This window comes from Vanellus vanellus, assembly GCF_965231255.1.
Source record: "Vanellus vanellus genome assembly, chromosome: 1".
In the NCBI taxonomy this organism is placed as follows: Eukaryota; Metazoa; Chordata; class Aves; order Charadriiformes; family Charadriidae; genus Vanellus; species Vanellus vanellus.
In genome coordinates this window covers 50,940,623-50,966,496 of record NC_138905.1, presented here as the reverse complement: position 1 = coordinate 50,966,496, position 25,874 = coordinate 50,940,623, and the positions used below count along the sequence as shown (strand labels likewise).

At 41.5% G+C, this 25,874-nt stretch overlaps 1 protein-coding gene across 2 annotated transcripts in view; it reads right to left on the bottom strand.

Moving 5' to 3' along the window:
- NUDT4 (nudix hydrolase 4) overlaps nt 1–21,957 on the bottom strand; it is a 30,631-nt gene extending 8,674 nt beyond the window's left edge. For both annotated transcript variants that reach the window (XM_082499126.1, XM_082499127.1), the window contains exons 1-2: nt 21,554–21,957; nt 7,568–7,678 (exon numbers count right to left, since the gene is read on the bottom strand). In XM_082499126.1, coding sequence (XP_082355252.1) covers nt 7,568–7,678; nt 21,554–21,652 — 210 coding nt within the window. In that variant the 5' untranslated portion in view covers nt 21,653–21,957. The remainder of the gene's footprint in view (nt 1–7,567; nt 7,679–21,553) is intronic.
- Nucleotides 21,958–25,874: the final 3,917 nt, after the last annotated feature.

The window sequence follows — 25,874 nt, the reverse complement described above, 5'->3', positions numbered from 1 at the left end:
TATAATGCCTCTTCCAAAAGAAGTAGTTTATGATCACCCATTTATTCTAAGCAAATCCAAGTCCATATGCCTGAGACATAAAAGCATATGTAGTCTACTGGTAGACAAAGCCATATTTAGATTTTTTTGGTCTTGTTGTATAACCGATATTTAAAATAGAGCTTCTTAGCGCTAAGATGACATTTTCCAGCCTTCAGTCTTTGTTTCCAGCTTTAACCAAAGAAAGCTACTGATGTCTTATATCTTTATATAAAGGACCATATGGATCTTAATTACATTTTAATGAGTAACTTTGACAGACAACTGGGCAGGCTTTAGCAGTAAGTCAAATCAAGATCTTACAAGTGAATGTTTTCTGTGTCTTTCTTTTTAAAGAAAGCAGATGGCTGGTGTTATTTATTAAGCAGTTTTGATGAAGGAAGTCTGATCACAGCCCCTGCAACTCAACAAGCATTTTGCTGATCTAGAGCAACAGCTAGCCTAAAGTTAATGCAAGACTACATGCAATATTCTTCTGGTCATCTGCTGTGATGGCAGAGATACCTGTTAGAGCTCATGAAGCTGAAATACATAACTGGACCTGCTGGATAACTGATTAGGCAGCACATTAATTATGAAAGTGACAGACCCTTATTTTGACCTAAAATGGTCAGCTATGCCACAACAGGCACTAAAGACTCCTTGTGTTTTATACTGGGTAATGAAAAAGCATTCATTAGCCTAAAGGAACATGTGCTGAAAAAATGTTTAAGTTTCACCAATCAGTTCTAATTTCCTCAACGTTACAGTATCTTTTAAAAAAGTGAAACAGAACCTAAAAGGCTACAAACTTATGCTTCTGTCCCCAATTCTTGCCTTTCTTCTCCAGCAGCAATATCTAGGAATGGCTGTATCCTTTAAGGTTTCTACTTTGTGGCAAACTAAATAACTAAAATAGCATTTTCCCATCATCCTATTCCATCAAAAGTAACAATATGAATCTCTGGGCTTAGTCTTTTTTTAATACTTCAGGTGTCCAAGTGTGCGGTTTTAGCTGCACAAGTTTTGCAATTTCTTCATTTCTTCCCTAAAGTCGCTGGAAAGAACAAGATTGTTTAATATCCTTAAAGATATGGCAAGATACAGCTTAACAGCATGACAGAAAGCCCAGTATAGACTCTGCAGGTTTCTCAAACCAACCCAAAAAACTTTCAAGATTTTAGAACTCTTTAAGAAGTCCTAGCCAAGGCCTTATTTACATCACACAGATTTTTTTAAAGGCAGGTATATGGCAACAGGACTGTTGAAGGACAAAGACACTCGCCCTGGAGACATGCAGGAGGCCGCCTCTGAACTGCTGAGCAGGACTTTGACAATTAACTGATAGCCAACAAACCGCTCAAACACTGACCAGGTAAGTTTACCAATGCGGAACAGCTTTCATAGAGAAGTTTTTTCAACTTACTAGTACCCCATAGTCACAATGTGACTTTATCGTCAGTGTTACTCTAAGTGGAATTTACTTAAAAGCTTCTCTATTCTCCCTCTAAGTAAGTCACTGGTTTAAACAAATACTCTTAGCTGAGTAATTCTGAAGGAAACAACTAAAAGCACTCTATTACGTTAAGTGTAAAAATTCCCCAAAGCTTGTAATGAAGCTTTTGTGCAAAAAGATGTTGCTATGTCAATGTGATTACTGTCACTGATGCCTAGTTACTCTTTAGGCAAAGATATGGGCTTCCAAAATGTAGCATCATTCCCGCAAACTGTAGTGTCTTTTGAAACTTCTACACAAAAAAGTATAAAACGGTGGTAACTAGGGTCTCATGACTTTTCTCCAAAAGTAACATATTGAACTGAATCATCTTCACAGTTTAAGAAGTACCATTAAATTTACTGTGATTTTTTTTTTAAAGTGCTTTTGCTAACAGAAATATTTCCTCCAGGTTCTCACCTTAACATAGTTCCTCCAAAACGTGTCAAAATTAAGTGCTAGAGGACCAAGAAATGCTTCAGCCTTTTCCCTAGAAAGTCAAATAAAGTTCCCACTTTCCTAATCATAAGCTTCTAATCCAATACACTGGTTAAGTTCTTAGACTTTACACCATTTTGTCTCCTTTGACCATGATGTGCCCATGGCTGTTTAAAGAACTGTATTTTAAGTAAACAAAATCCTATAGGCTCCAATAAGCAAGTGAGACAGTCTAAACTTTGAGAGAAAAGCCTGAAAAAACAGCATTTCTTTTGGCAGACAAGCTGTTGAATTAAGTGCTACACCTCCCCAGAAGGATTCCCTAAGGAAGTCTATGAGTACTATGTCAACAAGGTCTCAAATGTGAATTCATGCACATATTAGTCTAAATCCAATGCCAAGAGAAAAATATGGCCACTTCATCCCATAATCTTTCTGGCCTGGAGGTCCTTCACTGTTGGCAGCTCCAGCCATACTACAGACACCTATGTGCAGTCAGACTTGCCTTTTGTGTCCTGTAGATGGAGCAAGAGTCACGCTGCAGTTTAATTCTTAGGCTAACAGTCTACCAGAGCAGAAAGTTGGTTAAAATCTGAAAGATTTAAGAGTTATTTTTAACTGTGGGATCTGTTGGATAGTACTTTAATGGCTAGGCTCCTGAAGGCTATTCCTGCCCTTTCTGGCATACTCTTATAAAACCCAAAGGGTTTCATTGTACCTGCCGCAATCTTGCAGCTGAAATGAGGTTTTATTTATTTTTTAAACTATCTTCCTAGTCTACCTAGTCCTAACACCCAATCGTTTTGCAAATATTAGATGCCCACTGGAACAGATTCCTCTATTTCCTGCAAGAGGTCTTAGGTAATATTACTGCCATTTTCACTTGTTGCAGCAGATTAACCTCCAGGATCAGCCTCTCCTTCTCAGAAGCTATATTCACACAGGTCTGGAAGGACTGCATGCTTTTTGGTAGGCATTTCAATATACTACTAAGTACAAACAAAGCAAAAGTCTCATTTCTTTGGTGAGATGCAGGAAGAAAAGGGAGTGGGAGGGTGCTCCTTCCATTTAAGAGGCTGGACATCATCAGCTTGTCACCCTTATTATTTGTGTCATATTTCTCTTTGAACACCACATGTGCAAACAACTCTTATTTCCATCTTTCACACTACTCAATTAAAGATTAAGCTCCAAATTCATTAACAGAGTAGCTCCTCATTTACATGAGGTTTAATACCTTTCTGGGATTGCTTTATACCCTAACTTCATTTTGCTACTCTACTTTGAGGTTTGGAAAAACACTGTACCAAAGGAACTTGACCGGTTATCTTAATTACTGTAATCCATGAAGTGACAGACAAGCTTAATTGAAATTCATACTAAACATTTAGTAGAGGTAAAAACCCAAGTCACCATCATGAACAGAACTTAAGGATAAAAAAAGAAGAAGCTTGGAGTCATGCACACAGGCAGACAGGCTATGGGACAACTGCAGTGCATACAGATTTGACTACAAAGATCTTCGCTTGGGTTTTAAAACAAGGATTTTAATTACATGACTGTTGGCGGGAAAGTGAGGGATATTTAGAGTCAGTGGGCTATTATATTTTGAGCTATTAGCACTCCTACCATTCATTAAGAAACGTCATTACAACTCCCACTACCGATTTCTCCATTTTAATAAATTAATGGAAAACGATGCTTAGTTTGTGCATAACCCAATACTGAAGAAACAGTTCAAACCAGTGCCACAGTGTGCCTCCGATGAAGTTTATTCATTCACAAACTCGTAACAGTTCACTGTACTGTAACCAGCTTGCCAGGTGACATTGACCTTAGTACAAAAATAGAAAGGACATGCATCTCTAGAAAGGTTAGTATGAATTTCCATGGCTCAAATCAAAACCCTGAACACCACTCTGGCTTTTCTTTAAAAATGTCACTTTGCAGTCTAGTGGCAGCACACAAGGTTCAGCCTGTAGCTTAAGAATATTCTACTTTAAGATATGAGCTTTTAACGCTCATTAGCTACACAAGCTATCAAACCCCAGAAACTCCGAAGCTGTAGAACAAGTGTCACCAAATGATTTTTGCTTATTAAAGACCCTACCTTTGAAAAATCTTTATGCATTTGCAAACACAGCTCAGAGCTGAATACAGCTGGCAGTTTGTGTCTTACTAAAGACCATAATAAAAAAAAGCATAGCCACTGGAGTAAAAGTGAATAAAAATTGGTTTAACTATGGAGCAAAATACCCCTGTGCTAGCACCACGCAAGAGCTTCTTATTTGGTGGGTTCTTTTCTTTACCTTTAGAAATAGTTTCTCTTGCGGTGTACAAACACTGATGATGTTGGTATTTTTTTGAGTCATTTACAACATGCAGCTTTTCTATCATAAAGCCTCTTACTGAAATTTTGATGACAACACATATTCTAAGCAGCTACAGAACAGCTTAACAGACTGTCAATGGTTTCAGCTGGGATGGAGTTAACTTTCTTGCTAGCAGCTGGGTATAGCGCTATGTTTTGGATTTGGGATGAGAAAGAGTGTTGATGGCACACTGGTGGGTTTGGGTGTTGCTAAGCTCTCAAGGCCTTTTCTGCCCTTCGCACTGCCCCACCAGTGAGTAGACAGAGTACACAAGAAGTTGGTAGGGGACACAGCTGGGACAGCTGACCCCAACTGACCAGAGGGATATTCCATGCCATATGACATCATGCTCAACATATAAAGCTGGGGGAAAAGGCGGGGGAGGGGGGAGAGGGGGCATTTAGAGCTATGGCGTTTGTCTTCCCAAGTAACCATTACGTGTGATACAGCCCTGCTTTCCTGGAGATGGCTGAACACCTGCCTGCCGATGGGAAGCAGTGAAATTAATTCCTTGTTTTGCTTTGCTTGTGTGCACAGCTTTTGCCCTACCTATTAAACTGTCTTTACCTCAACCCATGAGTTTTTCCCCACTTTTCTGATTCTCTCCCTCATCCCACTTAGGGAGGAGTGAGGGAGCAGCTGCATGATTCTAGCTGCTGGCTGGGGTTAAACCATGGCACGTACAATACACCGAAAGGTAATCAAAGCATTTGCCTAAACGACATTTATATGTAGCTGGTTTTAAGAGTCGCTTTGTGTGACAGCACTTCAACAAAACATGATCAAAAAAAGAGCTCTGTGTATGAGTAAAGGAGGTTGACCTCTATCTTCAGGATTCAAACCGGCCTAGGGTTGGCGAGTACTGCAATTCTTGACCAGACCCACCATGATGTAGGGAAAGTCTCTTGCTTTGCCCTGAGAAAGAAGTGAGGGCAAGAACAACACTGAGCTATGGAAGGACTGCTTCACTTCATAACAGCAAGTACTCCTATTTTTCACTGTCTGATTTGCTCTTCCCCCCCACTGGCTGGTGTGAAAGCATGTGCAGAGGGAAAAAAGATAAATCAGAAACATCTAACATTTTGGTATCTGTATGAACCAGAGAAGTCCACAGTGTCTGGGCACTGCATGCACTCTTGGGCTTTTACATTAACAGAGAAATTTGTACTAAGTTTATACTATATGATGTATCATCCAGTAATATTCTATACCCATTCCTCGTCTATCCCAGCTTAACCTTCTCCACCACTCATGGCCCATCCACTGCACCACTGCAGAAATTTGCAAGCAGAGCTCCAGCAAAGCCAGGACTTGGAAGTGTTCCTCAGAATATTCTCAGGGCAGAACCATGTGTAGCAGAAAACTAGTTATCAGCCCCCAGGTCACAACTCACTGCTACACTACTTTGCTAGGAAGTCAGCCCGAGAGCTTTGTGTGTAGCACTGCATTCCCTGCAAGCTGAGACAGTAGACCATTCAGGCACCTGAGTGGTGGTCAAACGCCCACAGCAACTTTGATGACATATTAACTGCAGACAGGTCTCTTCAAGACAATCCATTCTTCACCACCAAAGAAAACAAAACCAAAAACATATGGGACCATAGTTCAGTCAGCTCTGGTTTGACACCGAGATGAGATTTTACCATCCCTCATCTCAGACTGTGCCTTAGGTCAGATCAGCAATTAACACTACCAGCATTCACAAGATGCAGTGATCCTGTGCTTTTTAATCCCACCCATCAACTCGTGACAGTGGCAAGTGCCAAGACTTTCCCCAGAGGTGCTATGACTGCCTAGAAGCCTAAATCTTTGCCGACTCATTCCTAGAATCCTAATTTTTTGCTCCTTTCAAATGGACTGCCTTGTGGCTACCTCCTTTACTTTTAGAAATACATGAGCACTTGTCTGAGTATGTCCTGGGCAGCTTGAAATGGGCTCCCCCAGCAAACCTGGACACAGACAGAAAGTTTGGAATAACTCTGTATCAGTGAGGCTTATTTATGCTTGAGCCCTGCTGCATGAAGGCTGCTAAGAGCATTGATGATGAACTAGTCTGTTGTACGTGTAAGAGGGGAAGAGGGTCACTGAATCACAGTTCACAAGAGATCTCATTTGACACCAAATAGCAGGCAGCATTTGGTGCAAGTTGCATCTACATTAAGTTCCCAAGCTTCTACAAACCAGCAGAACCAGCCTTAAGGGTAAACAAGCTAAACCACTAGATAGCACAGCTAATAAAAAGTCATTATACATACTAATTAGCAACAATATTAGTGTGTTTTGTGAATAGCAGTAGTCAAACTGGGATCAGAAAACTGTTTAAGACTAGCAGAAATCTGTAGTTCACTCACTTGCCAGGATGCATCTGCTTTCTGCAAAACCTTCTACCTTCTATTTAAGAAATATGATATAAAGAATTAAGAGTTGATCTGTGGTCACTTCTGCACTGCATAATTTCTAGCTAAATCAAGCGACTCTGATCTTTCTTGAAGTTCTATTTGGCTTACAGTCCTGGCTGTAAGTAACACTTAACATTTGTAACAGTTTGCCTAGGAAAAATAAATAGCAAGGTAAAAAACCCCAGAATTTTGAATTTGAAATTTAAATGCTGTACTAGTGGGAAACTGCATTAATTCACCAAGACTTAAAGCTCTGTTTTGACTAGGAGTAGGGGCAGAGAAAGAAAGGCAGACTATACCTATGTGCTTTTTTTATAGATAAGCAGCCTTAAATGTACTTAACAAGCCCTTTTTATTGTTGAATTCTCATCTGCTCAGATAAATCACTTCCTAATCCATATAGTTTGGAATCTCCTCAAAGGTCTGTTTATTTCTCTTTCTTATGTAGCTACACATTAATGGTTAGTTCACCTTCAGTCTGTTCTAGAAAAGGTGCAAGTCAAACATTTTCTGAACAAACACAGAAATGCTACACTACTATAATATGTCATTTGGCATAAAGTCACAGTTGCACTTCCAGTAAGCATTTATAAAAGCAGACAAAAATTTAGCTATGAAACAAGAGCGTGCTGGGAAGCAAGCTAGTTAGTTCACCTCACCACACTACACCCCAATTCTAACATACAGAACTGCAGTTCTTTGAATTTCACAACTTTGGAAGTCTCAGTCAAATCCTGGATAAAGGAGGTAGAATTCCCTCTTTCTTCTTGATTCCTGTCTGAAGGTAGCAGCACCAGAAAGCAGCTGGAATTTTTTTTTTTTTTTTTTTGCTTTGTTTTTGTTACCTCTTCATACACCTCTCTGACGGCTGCTCCCCCTGGTTCTTCTTCTGGTTCCATTCCTCCACCCGGTACAATCCACTGATCTGGGTATCGGCTACTGCTTACCAACAGCACCTATAAATAATTGCAAATGACTGTTAAATATAGCTCAGATGGATTATAGACTTTAGAAATGAAATATAATAGGCAATCAGGAGTCGCAAGAAATAAAAAAAAAAGAGTGACATTATTAACATCTAGTCTTTTTAATACAACTAAGTCAAGACAATGTCATTGTAATCTCCTTGCACACACTTTCATCACATGCTTAAGACACAATGTGAGAAATACACAAAACAATATGCACAAGAACAAAGATGTACAAAAAACCTAATAACAATATTCTCCAATACTAAGTCTTAAGAGTCATATAGACAAAGTGTGAAAATTAAGACATTTTCATCACACAGAAGTTAAAATAGTTCTTCTGAAATGGCATTGTTTGGCTAAAAAAAAAAAAAAAGGACCTTTGAAAATATTTCTAATTTTCAGTCTTAGACAAGCTTCTTTTCAGTAACTGAACTATTATACTAGCATGGCATGCTTACAATATTGCATAACTAAATTATCAGGAGAGTACTTCATCGGCCCTTGTCCAAGTTGGTTTCTTCTAACATTTCTGTAAGAGGAAAAACTAACACATTGATTTTTAAATGATTTCTAAATTTAATAACATTTTTTTTTCCCTTCAATTTCACTTAACTTGACTCTATAACCTGGTCATATCATTGACATCTACCAATTTAAAAACCACTGTCTGCAGGACCCATCCTACATAATATTCAGAGCTGAAAAGATTTTAGCCACCTGTCCAAAAAACATCTTATGCCTCAGATTTAGAGTAATTTGCAGTCAAAGACGATGAAAATAAGGCCTTCATTCAGGAACACATGGAAATAAACAGTTTAACTTGTATTTGAGACACATCCCGATTAGTAAGACATACTCAATCAGCTCTGTAGTAACACACTTCATATTCCAGGCAATACTTGCAGAAGCCCTACCCCAAAGTCAAAGGACAACTCTGGGGAGCAAAGGGACGGGGTCAGTGCTCAAATCTTTAAGAGCAATTAAAAGACTAGCAACAAGAACCTTAGTCTAAAGGTTAAAGTACTGACTGGGACCAGATGACTGAAGTGACAGTCCAGTCCTCACCAACTACCTTTATGATCCTTTAAACTCATCTCCTGCTGGATTAAATAGGAAAACAATTCCCTGATAAAGGCAACAGGGAAGTGCTTATCACTTATACTACGTCCCTTTGGCGCTCTCAGAAATGCAGTGTAGGTTCAGCTACAGAAACTGTGGAGTGTAATTATGATGACTGCACACCTTTGTGAACGCAACAATACCTGTGCATACTGAGGTGCACCTAGAAGAGCAGTATCTGACAGATTTTCTTCTTGTAGTGTTTATTTTACCTGCAGTCAAGATCTGTCCTACTCTGAAGGATTCTCCACTGTACTGATTTCCCCCCCAATTTTTCCTACACTAAATAAGGAACGCAGCAAAGACCTCATTTAGTACAGAACAATTCTTGATCTAAGTGTTCATGTTTTCAGTCAACTCAAATATTTGATTCAGCTGTTTAAAATCCTAGAAATAGTCAAAGGCAACAAGGTTAGACACAAATGCGTCTCAACCTGATCCTTACAACCTGTGGTTTCCCTAGGATCTTTTGATATTAACAAAAAATTCCCAGATGGTACACAGCTCTACTAAATGTAATTTTAGAGTAAGTTTTTGAACACTTAAGTGGAGCATCTATATCACTATAAAGAACCACTGTATCGGCAATGCTTAAAGAGCAGTTGTAAAAATCAAGTTATGAATTCACTTGTGGGATCCCAGACACAAGCATTACACATTACTTTCTGCTGATGAAACTAGCACTGGCTGCAGTCATGTGGAAGCTAGCAACAATGATGAACAAAAGGATGATTATATCACATTAAATCATTCCCAGCTTGGTAGAATGGTTTTAATCAGCATTCATTGTTTAGTTACGGCTAAACAAAATTCTTAATTACTACTAAGGGATAAATCAGGTTGCTGGTTCTGGCAGTGTAGCATAAAGCCAGGAATCTTTTATGCCTTTATATGTAATAGTTGACTACTGCCAACCTGATCAATGGTCTATTGAGCTGGGCTTGTATATCTATTAGTTTTAAATCACCCTTTTAAAAAGCAGAAACAAATACATCTAGCAAGTAATCAACATTAAAATACATAAACTCTGGTAGACAGGCTTTACAGCTTTACATACAATAAACTCCCAAAGGTTACAGCCTGGGAGTTCATTTTGGCAACCATCCAGGTCTCCACTAACCTGGGAATTGAAGCGTTTTCTCAAGCATCTTTCCCTCTATGCTTTATTCTCCTGTGAACCCAGTGCTTTTACAGCCTGAATCCAGGGGACCACACGAAGGTATATTCTCAAGACCTTCAGATGCACAATTTTTCCCTCCCAGTAACATTAACATTTGAAGCCACTAGGGCATGAGGAATCCTTTCTGGGGTATGCTACCAAAAATGTATTCAGTGGCAATCAATTTCTACCAAAGCCAAGAGCTGATAACCATAGCTAGCAATTACAAGATTGTGTGGTAAGGCTGAAAAGCACTCCACACAGATTCTTTCTGTTAGGGTAGCAAGCCATCTCGCACTCATTTGCATGTTTTTGGTGTGTTGTTGGTTTTTATTCCATGCAGTGGATGTAGTTTTCACGTATTTCCATCTGTAAGCAGCCAGAAGACACATACCACAGTACCTGAATGACTAGGCTGTAAATATACAGATCATTTAAAAATGAAGACACTAAAAAGCTGTGGTCAGTTGACAATGCACTCAAGTGCCAAAAAGAGGTGCAAAATCAACAGGAAAAAAAGCCAGCAATTCATCTTCCCTTAATATAAGGTAGGCAAACCAGGAGAATAAGTGGTCTAGGTTTCCTGGACATCCAGTCTTTTTTGAGGAGGTTCATGTTCACACATATGACAGTTGTGTACCAAAAAGACAGACTGCAGTCTCACACACCTACATTTTTTTCTGGCCTATGCACACTGAATTTTACATCATAGCCTCATTAGGCTCAGAAGAAAACCACCAAACTATGCAGGGAAATCTGTATGCCGTATCTCTGAATGCAGAGACAGGAATGAGATTTCTTGTATTGTATTACTTGCAAGTGGTCACTGCTCTCCCCATGTCTCTGAAAAGCCTTGCTATTGATGACTGACTCGCTTCTTCAAAAGATTTCCAGAGTAATGGAATCAAATCTGCTTGCCTAGTTATAATGTTGTTTATCTTACTCCAAAGGCTAACGTAAAGCTATTATTTTCCACAATACTGCCAAGTGAAGCAGTAAAGCTGCAAAACTCAGCTAAGACGAGAAAAAGAAAATTCCACCACTAAGTCTTACCAGCCAAGTTTTTACCTTGTTTTCAAGACCAATAATAGCAATGACCTTTGAGTGCAGTGAGGAAGAGAAACTGCTAACCAGTCTACTTGTAATAAGCACCTATCAATATGCTTAACCAAGATACAGGTAACCAAAAACCCAAAGGTAATTACAGGGCACATGACATCATGGGACTTGCTCACTATAAATGCTAAGCCTGCAGACAAACAACTGAAAATTTCTATAGAAAGATGCCTAAGTTTTGTCCCATTTAGTGTTCTCAAGTCAAAAGCAACTTGCGCAACAGTTAGCAGCCACATATTCCAGAAAACTAAAATGGCAACAGCTCAGAGTAATACAAGCTATAACCAAAAGCTATTCTTCCTTATTTTTTTTTTCCCCCCATATCAAGCACTCAAAGAGGTAGAAAATGACTCAAGGTTATACAAAATACTACTGCTTTCTATCTTCCTTAACTGTGGGGCATTAACAGCTTACAAAAATAACTGTATTAAAATCAGCTTACATTAAAAAAATAATCATGGTTAAAGTTGAAAATTGCTAGAAAGAGCAACCCCCGATGGATGGATTCTTTGACTTGAGAGCAGAGTTACCCACAACAAAACAACTGCAGGATGGGAATTTTTCCATAGTGGATGTATTCCTTGCAAGGAAAAAAGTACTTACAGTTGAACAGGTTCCACTCCAGTTCCACAGAACCTACTGATTTGTCATTAGGTATCCACGTAAGCTCCCTCCTCCCAGCCTAATCACATCTATTCCTCTCTTATGCACTGCACACTCCAGTTTCTCCCCTCTCATCACCCCCACTAATCCACTAGCTACATCCAACTTGATGGCTGAATTACCTAATGGAGATAGCTAAGTTTGCCTTTTTCTCTAGTAAAACTGGCAGTTAAAAGGAACAACTTTCAAGAGGAACAGAATCAATGCCTTGTGCCCAAAAGGCTGCTGAGCACGTGCAGCTCAGTTGCAAAGAACATCACATCACTCAGGTGTACGATTGAACACTGTGCAGAGAAGGAAAGGAAAAGGCAGGTGCATGGAAGATGAAGGGTTTAGCTCCCAAGCTCTGTGAAGCTGAGTACACGTGAACGATTTCAGAAGCTTTAAGCTGGTCAAAGTATAGGAAAAATCTTAAGGGCAGCAAGAGGTACCTGTTAAGTACAAAACAGTGTGTCAAATGCTACTACAGAGAACAAATTGTATGTTCCCACAGGTGCCAGAAACATTAGGAGGCATAAAAAAAAATAATCCAACTCCAAAAATCCATCCCGTTCTGAGGAACAGGACCCACTTTGATGGAAGTTAATATAATCTACCTTAGCACACTCAACATAGAGAACTTCAGTCTACATGGTTGGTCTGCCAAAGTTACAAGCACCTGAAGGAGTCATAAAGATGGTTTAACACAAATACAGCCAAAATGGTCAGTCAAGCCCTATGATTTGTTTGAAAACTGCCATAACCAGATGCTCAGGGAAGAATATGAGCAGGAAGTATTTCACTATTCCCTAAGACTTCCAACTTCCAATTGTTTTCAGCTCAGGAGCTTCCTTAAGAGCACTGGGAAACTACTTGGAATGCTACAACACAGAAACACTATTAAATACCATGGAAAAGCATCTCTTACAAACCCTGGATCATATTTGCAGGATTCACTGTATGAATTCTTAGGCAAAAGCACACATCTCAGATCTGAGAGCACATGTCAACCTGCTACTGTAGTTAAGAGATTTCCTTTATCTAAGGCTTTTTGCTATTTTAAGAATCCCTGCCTCATCATTTCAGTAGTTCTGAAACAGTTTCTCAGTTCCCCTATAGGTGCCCTTGTTTTAGAATGTCATTGTCTCTTTTTGGATTCTAGAAAGTAAAAAAAAAAAATGCAATGGAGCTTTACAACTTGCCATAGCATTGCCACACAGGTAGCACTTAGTAAGGAACATACTTTTGCTTTCCTGAGAATATTCTCAGTAGAGTGATTGCTTATAGTCCTCATGCTTTACTGCAATTGTTTTCAAAATGACTTTTCTTAACCTGTAATGCGCACAAAGTTATTGTAGAGTAGTAAAAAAAAAAACACCCTTGGGATCAGACTAGACAGCATTTTAAAAGCTAATTAAAGTCAAGGCTGCAGCATCTCTGCTTTCTTCCTTACAGTGGCACAATGAGTTCAGGAAGCTGATCTGGCTGAAAACTAGCCCATACCATTAAAGCTTAGTTTTCAGCCTGCAGATGCTCAACGCTGTCAGTACACAGCCATACATGGGTCAACACTGCACAAACTGGGGCAGAAAGGCATGACTGCAGCTACCCAATTTCAGATCACCCTAAGCCAATTCAAGAGCCTCTAGCAAAATACTTTACAGACAATAGACTGAAGAGCTGTCCCCAGCTATAAGGGAGGTTAAAAGAAGATTTAGCCTCAATGAACAAGGAACTAGCAGAGCAGCAGAGAAATGGCGTAACAACTAGCAGTACATTAATCCTAACATTCATTAACTTGAGCACAGCATCTTGAAAGCAACCCAGAAAACTGGGTTCTGTCTATACAATATATTAAATACAGCCTTAAATATCCTCCAAACTTTAAGTAAAGATCACTTTTCAAAGCAGCAGCACGACACTTGGATCTCAGTCAGTGCAACCTTACCAGAATTCTGAAGATGAACGATAAAGAAATAGATGCATATAAGACTTCAAAATCGTATTTGCAAATGATTTTTCCTTTGAGAACTTCTGATTTTAAGGCTATATGGCAATAGGGCGGAAAAACATCAGCCTTTTTCAGAAGAAGTTTTGCTTGAACTCGCAATTAAAATTTGATTATTCTATAAATTTTATTTCACATGAAATTCACTTTTTGGCTAACATGTTATAGTGATTCAGAATTTGAGTACCTTCCCCAAGCTATTTAAAGTACTTTGTTTTGTTCTTTGGCTAAAGTGTTCATATCAGGAACAGACAGCGCTATACTACTATAGTACGTCAGTCAGAACACATTTCCTCACGTCAACAAGCACTCAAGTCACCTGTAACATTAGATCTCCCCCTAAGTTTTGGTACGCTTCCCAAATCAGATGTGACAGGTCTCATGGTGCGACGAAGGGTGTGGATCTTGCACCCAGACACAGGGCAACAGGAGACTCCTGGCTGAAAAAAAACCCCACACAAACAGGTACCTATAGAAGTTTTACTTCTCACACTGGGTCAGTTCCCCAATCCACTTTACAGTATGTCCTTCTTCCTTTTCACTTGCCAACACAGACCAAGGGAGAAAACACATAAGGTAGTAGGGAAAGAGCTAAAACTCGCATTGCTGCCCATTTCTTTGTAACTTGAAACCATGGCCTAATCTTGAGCAGCAGAACTGGGCTTTACCGGTTACTCAGCAACATAATCTGTTTGACTAAGGGATCAGCTTCCAAGCACTTGTCAGAAACAAGAGCTCCAAGTCTTCAAGACCATTCAGCTGCAGGTAAAGACATGACAAGGTTACTTCTTGACAAGTACCAGTTACCTTTTAGCCTTTTTTGTCTTTGAGATACTCGGAAAAAACAAACAAACAACATACCTCTTTGAAGACAAAATTTGTTTGAAAGTATTTATGTTTATCAGACTGGTTCCACTGAAGTGCTTAAGCACCAAGTCAGATTGTAGTGTTTCATTAAATCAGTGGCTGGCCAAAGCCAAACACATCTTTCTTCAAGTTGGAATAACTGGTGAAAGCTATCTAATTAAAATAAGCTTTTTAAGTGTTCTACAAACAAGACTGGAAAAAAAGTCTATCAACCTGTGGTCTGCAGACTTGCATATCTACAAAAGATGTTTTCTTAAACATGGCTACAAATCCTAGCTAGGGATATATGCATATATACACACACATATAGGCATATCTCTCTCTAGCTAGGATTTGTATATATTTCTGAAGAAGTCAGCCACTCTACTGTTTCACAGAAACTGGTAACTTGGGAGTTTTGAGCACCAAGTTAACTGGGGCAATTCAAACAGAAACTTAGCCACCTGTTTAAATCCTCAAAGTAAACTTAGGATGGTGTAAGCAAGTTAAAGGACATTTTCTCAAGTATCTAAACACTTACAAGTATTACTAGTTCAAAAAGACAGCCTCTCCTAAACAGGAAAAAAAACACAAAACATGTTTTGTTGCAGGACGCCTTAGCCTGATGTTAGACAGGTACAGCTATATTTCCTTCTCTGCTCAGCCCATTTTGGGCAACTATTCATCCCATTAAACACATTCATATGGCATAGACAAGTAACACCATCGGTACTGGAAAAAAATAATCGAAGTTTTGCAGTAGAAACCAGCTCATGGTTGACCAATTTCAATATCTGAAGAGGCATGAGTGAAGACTGACATTTCCTGCCATGGCAGAGACCTCTTCACCGAAATTGCAACTGCTTGCCAGCAGTGGGAGCATGAAGTTTGTCAAAAAAGACCCTAACACAAAGACAAGGTGCATATGCAGTGCTTGCAGAAAGCTGTTTTTCTGTGGAAGTAAAGATAAGACATTTGTGATTTATAAGTTGGTTACCTGATATAAACCCTACCACAGCAACCTGAGATTCAATTATTTTTATTAACATTAACACAAGCTTAAACCACTGCAGAACACCATGCAAGCCTACAGGGATACACCGTAAGCACACACTGTCTCTGTAGAAACATCAGAGCCATTTTGGAAGCTATTTGTAGGTCTTAACTTTGAGTGATACCCTTCCTACACCACACAGATGATGTCCAAACATCAAGAAAATGCTGAGGAAAAACTAAGGCAGTAATCACCCTATGTCCATTATTCCTCCTGTATGTTAGCAGGGCAGAGACGTGAGACAGAAAAAGTACAAACCACGGTATGCCTGAAGTGCATGCAGATTGAAACATGTATTCTCTGGTATTTTAAAATATGCTTATATTACATTAGGCAACCACAGAGCAAGCTAGGTAACCTGTATCAGCCCATACATAGCTTTGAAGAGCACACCAGCCTTAAATATGGTGCCACGGCCATACTCCAAGTTATATTTTAAAGCACACATTATCTGTGTGTTTGCACCTGAGAGCTTACACTGAAGGATAAAGAAACCAAATGACAAATTCTGAGTCAAGTATGGAATATCTTTCACCACTGTGCAAGTTTATTTACAGTAATTCCTAGACCACTTCTCGGCCCTTGTTTTAGAGATCAGGTTACATTACAACATATCTTTCTGTTTTTCAGATGATTTAGATTGATGCAAATAGAAATAACATTTCACTTTTTCCTTTATTATCCTTTAATAAAACCATTGCTAATATGAAGCAACAGCTGTAAAAAAAAACAAACAGCAGAACACTACTATTTTTTAAAGTAATAAAACAGTGACCACCAGAACAAGGTAGAACTAACAAGTGTTACTTAAATCTCTACATTCTACAGCCTAAGAAATAAAATTCTCTAGATCAGACCAAAAAGGAGATACAATACTAGGGGCCTATAACTTTTACCTCAAAATTAAGAGGCAATAATTGACATGCAAGTATATGCCCTGCTACTGGAAAAGAGAGATAATCTACATTTCCCATAAGTGTGTAACAATAGTTACCCTCACTACTGTCTCAATAGGAACAGGAAACCCTTCCCATCTATTTTCATCTCTTGTACAAGGCTGAACAACAAAAATGGCAAAATTAAAAACTGAAAAGCTTGAAGACTTTTTTTTGCATTTGAAATTATTTTTTTAGATCTGCCACTAGCAACTGCTGGCTGAATACTAGGGCTTTCAATACTATATTTAATTACATAAAACTGTGTTACAGATGCCAAATTAATTAGAATGCACTCAAGTTTTATATTCAAGGTATTGTACAAATAAATGAGCTGTTATTTTTAAATATGTAGTTGATGGAAGAAAAATTAAACTAGCTTTTAAAATTGTTTAAGTTATCCAAATGACTAGAAAAAAAAATGTTTATTACTATTTGCTCTTGCCTCATTCTCTGCTTTGAGAGGTAAGAATTTCCTTGCCCACCCACCGCCCAGACTCTAAGACAGCAGCATTTTATGTAAAACTAGTGTTAGCACAGTACTGAACACACAAGCAATTCCAACCCGTGGAAGCGGTCTGTCCTCACAGTACTGAGAGGTTCTCCTGTGGGTTTATCCTAAAGCTGCCATCCGTATCTCCTAGTTGCTCAAGAGACTTGCATTTCCACATGCACAAATCCACCGGCCCATCCCAGCCTGCTGAATACCATCAGCTTTTTGCACACACCTAACAGCTTCTTGCCTTGTTCAAAGCAAAAAGCCTGCAGCCCCCACGCATTTCATGCCCACGTAGCCTTCTTTCATTTTTCATGGGACTTCTCTTGCTTTATTTCCAGCAATTTTTTCCGTTCAAAGGGCAGACAGTGCCTGCAATTACTGCTTCATTTCCATTAAGAACAACAGAAGGAGCCAGCACTTAAGCTCACATCCAGCCACATCTCGCTCTCCTCAGCCCAAATGACAGCACTGAGAGACCAAAACAGGCAACACTTAAATGACAGTAGTCCAAGAGATCTAAAACACTCAAAACCCCCCAAATTTGAAGCTACTGGCCACATTATTTGGCTATTTGGGTTTCCTCCAGGATTTTTTTTTTTTTTTTAAAATCATACAATATCACAGCATGAAGGCTACAAAATCTAAACCAAGATGGGCTATATAGTAGTAAATTGGCATACGTGGAGTCACTCGAAGATGAAGAAAGAAACAGGAAGGGAGGATTTTTGCAGTGGTGCGTCTGGACAACCATCAGTCACCTCACAAGCACATGCTTTCAGCTGCAAGACCAGCTCTCGAGACAAAGCAGAAGCTTTTGACAGGTTGCACGACTGCAGGCAAGCCCAGTTTCTAGCCTGCAACACCCAAGAGAACTGACTCAACGATTTTTAAGTCTGGCAGCAAAGACCATTAAATCTAATTGGACAGGGTGCTGTAGCTGGAGAGCGGGAGTTCAACAGCTGCATTTCAAACTGTCTGCAGGGACCACCAGACTGAGTTTTGCCTCAGCAGTATTCTAGAGCCCACCTATGTTTCAAATTAAGAAAAAGAAGTGAACAGAAAATGAATGGAAATAGAGTATCACAAATATCCTTTGTTACCACAGTCTTTTTCACTCGACGTGTTGCTTCACTGTCCATAAAACTCAGCTGTAACATGGGCTTCAACAAGGCTATGAAGGTAGAATAAGTAGTGCTATACAGATAGGAAACAGACCAAAAAGCCATAACAAGGAGATTTTGCTAGATGATAATTAACAATAGAGATATTAAACGTCTTAGTGAGTGTCCCAATTTTCATTGGTGATGATCACAAAAAACTGTTACTGAAATTTGTAAGTTTCCAAATTAAGAGGCAGTGTCCATAAGTCATGATATCAACAGGCAATGTCATGTTGAAGTTGCAGAAGAAGGATCACACTTGGTTAAGAAGAACATATCGTGAATCTAATGCACAGGGCACTAAAAATTTCTGGTACAAGTTGAAAGTTCATGAGGTGGGAACAAGTTAGAGACTTAGATACCACCACTAATCACAGGATGACTACACAACAGCTTTACAGTCATGACAAACATGGGTCCCATCACAATGTTTTTTTTCCCAGTATAGCTAGAGAAGTATTAGTAACCTTTTACACAACACAGTGAGATTCCATCTAAGGCAACCATAACTGTTGCCCACATTCAAAAAATACGGCTGTCAAACTGGGGGATGAAAGAGCTACCATGATGATCAGAAAAAGAGAAAACTGGTTTTAGGAGACGAGGCTGTAAGACTTCAAGTCCATCCAAAAGGTGCTAAGAAAGGAATGACTGCTGACAGCAGATATGTCAGAAAGCTAAGTGCAAGAAAGGAGGAAAAAAGCTAAAGCACAAGCACAACTGGATATGGACTGGCCTTTCAGAGAGTCAGAATGAAGTAGGAAGACAATTTAATTCTAAGATTTGTATCAGAAGATTGCTGCAGATACTCATTCATCCAGATAGAAACTAACCAGTTGAAAAGTAGAATGTGATCTGCTGAGAGTCTTGCAGACAGTACCTCCAGTAAAACCAAAAAAAGTTGTGATTTTGATTTCTTGCTTTAAGGCTTCTAAACCAAAATGTATTGCTAAAGACTGCTTTCAGTTGGCTGTTCTATTGTCTCTCTTCCAATGTCTAGCAACTCTTTGCTTACAGGGTAGTAAACCCATAGGTTAAAATAACTATGAAAACTATTTTTTCCCCCAATAGCTTCTACAGGAGTCTGCTGTTCCTCTCTTCTCCCTCCAGTCACCCCGGTACTGCCTTTGTGCTCTTTCAAAGCAGCAGTTACCCTGCACTTAAAGATCCCTGGACACGTAGGTCAGCTGAAAATTGATGGTACGATCTCTGGAGAACTGAAAAGGAAACACTGAAGATGTTTAGGTTGAGTCTGAAGTAGACCTACACAGAAACATATTAAGACAACAGTGTTTAAAAACAGCTGAGGCAAGTCTCATCCAAACTGGGGAACGTGGCTGGTGACACAAGTTAGTCACAAACAGCAGACAGGCATCAAACTTCCAAGGAATAGGTTCTGTATGGATACAGATGGAGCTGGGACTTGGGAAACAGCTGAACGATTTCAAGATGTTGCCATTGCTTTTCTGGAAGTGACTAACTAGAAAATAATTAGAATTGTTTCCACACGCTTAATCTATGTTGCGAATCTGACTTGGTGTTATCCTATTCATTTCATCCTCAAGTTGTGTCTACTTGCGCAATGCCAAAGCTCAGCTTCATGCCTGCCATACAGGTGCTCCACCTGCAATACCCCAAAGCGCTCCAGTGCAACAAGTGTTGGCATCCACCCTTCTTCCACAGTCTAGCAAAGGTGCTACTACTATCCTTAGCCTTGGAAGGTGTTCTTATGCATAAATAATTTTTGAAGCAATCGGTGGTCTCATTTGGATAGAAGATTCAAAAAGAATATAAGAAGTTGCAGCAGGAAATGAAAAATGAACGGAAAACACTGACAAAGGTGACCCCAACAATAAACCTCCAACTATAACTGGTGCAGGAAAGCTGTAACAGTGGCTCAAGTGTTGGAACTCTGAACGAGCCTGAGCTGGAGTAGCATCCGAAGATAAATACTTAAGACACATAAATGGGGAAGCATGCTGGAGTATCAGAGGCCCTGCTGAAACCAAAGAAGAGTTAGACTATTAGCAAGAACTACTGAGATTTCTGCTGCGCACCTTGCTCCTTTATAAAAATTCAGAAAGGCTGATCAGTGTGACCCCAAGGCTGTATTTATACCGTGCAGGGAACGGCATATACCGGAACACCATGCAAAATTTTTGCCTAAACACAAGGGTCAGTATTTCGAGATCAGATCTCTCCGTACTGCAGTATATTCCTTATTAGATGTTTAAAAATATGCAAGAAATTTGCCAAATTGACAGTTTAGATAAGATAGGACACTAGCTTCTTCCAGCATATAGAAAAAGAGAGAAAAAAAAAAACCAACACCAAACCTTAACCTTTGTAGTTACTTTATAGCTATTAAACAACAAAATGAAAACGAAGATTAGGGAAGGGTACGCTTCCAGCCTGAGACAGTCCATAAAGGTATTGTGCAATGGAATCATCAGCAAAGTTTCCAGATAACGGCCAGTGCAATTGACCTTGGCCAGGAATATAGGACAACTTTGTTGCCACCTCCCCATATTCTGCCGCAACACAAAACCCCGGCTGAGAAATACCCTCCTACATCCAAAACCGCAACAACGCCCCCCCCCCCCTCCCGCCCCCGAACTCCTTGACAAAATATTTTTGAGCACCATTTTACTCTCTTGGGCGACGGGGTGGGGTGGGGGGGCACCCCCAAGTTTTTCCAAATATAAATTTTAAATTTTTTTTTTTTAATGCCACCCAAGTACGGCAGCGGCTTCGTCTTAAGGGCAAACCCCCGCCCTGCCCCTCAATGCGCCATTACACGTTAACCGGTTTTTCGCGCGTGGTGGGCACACAAAGGATAACCCAGCACTTGCAGCCGGTGACCGATCCCGATCCCACCCCGGGAGCTGCTCCCCACCCCCCCGCCGAGGGGCGCCGCCCGCCGCGCGGGGCCGCGGCCGCGCACAAAGGCGGGCGCCGCGCACGTGGGCCCGCGCCGCGCCCCGCCGCGCCGCCCCAAGATGGTGGGCAAGAGGAGCGCCGCGCCGCCGACTCGAGCCGCCGCGCCCGCCGTCGCCGCCCCCGCTCCCAGCGCAGGTTGCGGGGCCGGGGGTCCGCACAGCTCCGCGCTGTCGCCGGTCCCTCCCCCCCCCCCCCCCGGCTTTCGCGTCGCAGGGGGGAGCTCCGGTACGACTACGTGTGTGCAGGGGGGTGTCCCCCGGGAAGGGCCCGCGCCCCCCGGTCAGACAAAGGGACGCGGCCCCAGCGGGTGAGGGCAGAACGGGAGCTCCGCCCGGGCCCGGCGCCCCCCGCCCCACGTGCGCGGCGGCTCGACGGGGCTCACCTCGTCCTCCCGCTCGCTGCGGAAGCAGAGGCACGCCGCCCGCTTCTTGTAGCCCTCCCGGTCGTACGTCCGTGTCTGGTTCGGCTTAAATTTCATCATAGAGGCGGTGACACGCCGGCTGCTCCCGGCCGCCGCTGTCGCCGTCGCCGCCACGGCTCCGCTGTCCGAGCGCCGCCGCGCCCCCGGGACGCCCGGCGCGGGGCCCCCCGGTTGGGGAGTGGGGCAGGAGGAAGGCCAGTCCCGGCTGCCAAGCTCCTGTCACAGCAGCGCCGCGCTGCTGCCACCGCCCCAGAAGCCGCGCCGCGCCATGGAGGCTCCCCTTGCTGCCCCACTTGGCCCGGCCCGGCTCGTCCCTGAGGAGCCGCCGCCCCACCGGCTCCAAGCGCCGCGGCGGCCGCCCCTGCGCCCACTATTTAACTGTAACGCACATTCCTGCGCCCGCGCGCGCCGCGCCACACCGCGCAGGCGCCGGGCGCGGCAAACGGGCGGGAGGGGGCGGGGCGGGGCGAGGTAAGGTGGGGCGGGGGAGGGGGGAGAGGCGGGCCGCGGCGGCGGGCGGGGCCCGGGAGCGGGAGGGGAGGAGAGGTAAAAGGCCGGTCACGGCGCGGCGGCGGGTGTGCTTAGTCAGCGGCTGGGCTACGCCGGGGGTGGGGGTTGGCCCTGCTTCCCCCTGAGGGGAGCTGGGTTTGGTGTGAGGCGGGGCGAGGCCGGTCTCTTCCCCCGCCCGCTCCCCACCCTCACAGCGCTGCGGGCTGACAGGAACTGGCCCGGGCCGCGACTCGGGGTCCGCCCCCTCACCACTCCCCAGAGTCCCACCGGCTGCGCTTACCCCGCCGAGTTGGTGGGGGTGGCGGGCGTGGTGGGGAAGGGCTGTGCCCCTACGGGCTTGTGCGACCTGGTGTCCCCGTGTGGAGGGAGCGGGCCCGCCGCCAGCGGCGCCCGGCCGTCCCGCCGGGTCCGCGGAGCTACCGCAGGCGCCGCTCCAGCGGCGCTGGGCCTTGGTCCAGCGCGGCTCTCCGGGCGCGGAAGGGATGCGGTCTCTGCGGGCAGCCCCCGTGGCAGGCAGCCCGGCGTAGGTGTGCGAGGCAAGGGCGGCTTTCCCGGCTGCGGGGCTCGGTGGGCTGGAGGATGTACATGGCTCTCAAGGAGCGCAGTGAGAGCATAGCTTTGCCCTTGTAAGTTAATCCGGCTTTGAAATAACTTGTTTTTAGAAGATACTGGTGTTTGCAGGCTGGGAAAGCAGGCAGCCCATGCTATTTTTAATTTTGTTTTGTTTAGGTAATAACGTTATTTAGGAGTTAAAGATGGACAAAAGGCCTTCCCCACACTGATGACAGGCCAGAAAAAGCTCTATCCACATGCCTTTATTATGATCTGGTAGGGTGTTTTCATTATCATCAAAAAAATCCCGCAAAACCCAACCCAAAAGCAAAACAAGAAAATGCTACTATTTTGAATGGCCCCGGATTGCCGTCAATTGCAAGTAGCCATCAAATCAATTACTGCTTGTGCATGAAAGATTGCTTTGTTATATTGGCAGACAAAGCATAGTGTGCACTTCAATACTTGTACTTATCACCTATCTAAACTGTTTCATAAACTTTTTCCTTCACCTGAATATTACTGATGTTGAGTAGGTTCCTTTGTGCCTTTAAAGTGGACCGATGTGCTTTAAGCTTCTACTCTACTTGTTTCTTGCTGTTCCAGAACACCTATTTTTTTCATCCTAAGATATTTTTTTAACACTTTTGTTGATCTGTAACAAGTTGGACTCCTTATATACTTTTTGTGGCATGCATTGAAGGGAGATTGGTTCATCATCACTGGTTACTGTGGTTCTTAGAGAAATGTGGGCTGCCTGTTCTTCAGAGCATGAACTGCGTGCAATGACTTAGTGCAATATCATGCTTGAAAACCATGGATGCTAAAGCAGGGAAAGCACAATTGTATTGAACTATATTATTTTGTTAAAGTTATAACAAGCTGTAAAGTCAAATACCCAAAGATTAAGAAATTCCAAATTTAATCTGCTTTTACACGCTGATTACTTGTATAAGCATATTTTTCTTAAGAAGGCCCCTGCCACTTTTGCCACTTAGCAAATGGACCAGCAGATTAGATTTCTTCTTTTTCTGCTCATTCAGTGCAGATCCAGGTCTCATTACTACCTGTCACTAGGCAGGCCTCAGGCTACACACAATTTTAATAGGTATTTAATGGATCCCTATTCAGTATAAACTTTTTTTTTTTTTGTGAGGGAAGGACCAATACCCAATTAGTATCTGAAATTTTTAGTTTAGAGTTCAAAGGGTTGAGATCTGAAACCTTTGAGAATGCTGAGGAATAAAAACATGGTTTTGATGCTTGTATTCATAAACTTGTCCGTGATACAGAAAAGGGAGTGTGGTAATGAAAGTCAAGGGCTACAAATTAAGATTGCACAGTTAGTCATTGCACCAACATTTCTAAGATTTGACATGTTTGACCTTGCCACCTTTGCTGTATTTCTGTGTAGTTCTAAAGGTAAATCACAGCATAGATGTGAATTCATGTAATGCATATAGCTAAAAACATCTTGCCATTGGTCTGCTTGTGATAATTGATCACTATGATAGAACTCATTTTGCTTTGGGGTGTTCCTTGAGCTACTGTTTCAGGGTTTACCTTTTAAGACAAACATGTTTTAAGTTTTCAATATGGCTCTTCCTGAATTATCTCTTTTTTTTTTTTTTTTTTGTTTGGGAGGCTTCACCTCTCACGCAATTGGAGGAAGTTCAAAAGTAGGATTTATACTTAACGAGAACAGTGTCCAAAGATCAGATGAGCTTAGGCCAGGTTTTCCACTTTGTACAACTCACCCCTCCCACCCCCCAAAACCAAACAAAACATTTGACTGCCAAATCAGAACACAACACACAAATCCTATCTCTGTTGTGAAACTCGATGGTTTCTTTGTCACGTATCACAGGGGTAAGAGCCGGAAGAGAGAGCTCTTCGAATCAAGCCAGTCAGTTAGCTGGCTGTAGTTATGTTTTCTAGTCCACGTATCCTCAAAAACAGTAACAGCTCCAGTGATGTGTAAATTCATTGGGGCTCCCATTGTTTTTGTGAAAGCCCCAGCTTCTACCTAGATGTAATTTGGCTTTTATTTTACAAACTAGAAGAAACCCAGCTTTGTGAATATGGAAAAATACTGAAAAATAATGACAGATGAATTCTAAAAAGCGAAGTGAGGGGATGTTTTGGTTTTTTGATTTTGACCTTGAGGGATTTTGTTTTGAGAGGTGTTGGGTTTTATTTTTTGGCTTTTTTTTTTGGTTTGTTTGTTTTTTTTAAGTTGAGATTCCTTGTCCTAGAAATTAATCTTAAATGCCTGAAATGATATTTCTTATTTGGAGTAGTGATTCTTAAATGGCCCTTGGTATTTAGAGTCATCCAGAGGCTTGAATCTTCAAGGTTTTTGTATTTTTTTTTTATTTTTGATCTTGTAAGTCTAAGTTATGTGGTCTGTCTATACACAGAAGTCAGCAACAACTGTATATGAAACAGTCAATCATCAGTAAATAATTAACATTTACAATGCTATCACATATTCACATTCACAGTAGTTCTGTAATGATGCATTGCTTCATATTTTGTTAACACAGTTTATGAATATTGGCTATCAAACCATGATTGCATGGGATATATTACTGAAAGGAACTGCTACAGTGTGGTACCTAAGTTCGATTTTATACAGAGGTGGAGGTTTTGTTTGTTTTTGTGAAGAGTGTCTCTGGATTTTGCACTACAGCAATAGTAATTGTGAAGTAACTGATGATACCTTGGGTACAAGTGTGAACCAGAGCTGTGTAAATAATGCAGGATGCAAAGACACTTTAAAGGAAGTTCTAACACCTCTACATTCAGACAAAAATAACTTTCCACCTAGCTGTAGTTACACATTGAGTGAAGACAAGTCTGCTTAAATGCAAGGGAACAATTTGCTTTTTCTTGAGAAGAAAGAAACAGGTTTAAAAATTTACAGAGTAATTAGATTTTCCAGTTCCCTTGACCTACATTTATTGTTGAGATTAGAAACCAATAACTATGTTCTGGCAAGTTTTATGTAACTTTCTTTTCCACTCCTAGTTTATTATGGTTAATAAAAATGAAATATTTTCTTTGGAGGTACTTCCAGTCCTCTGCATAACATTTGCTCTGAAGAGAAATAGATACTTAGATTTTTTTCTCGCCTCTGCAAATAGCATAACAATTTAATTGTATTCCATTAGGGAAACCAGTGTCTTCAGTTATCATCATTCTAGATGATCATTTGTTC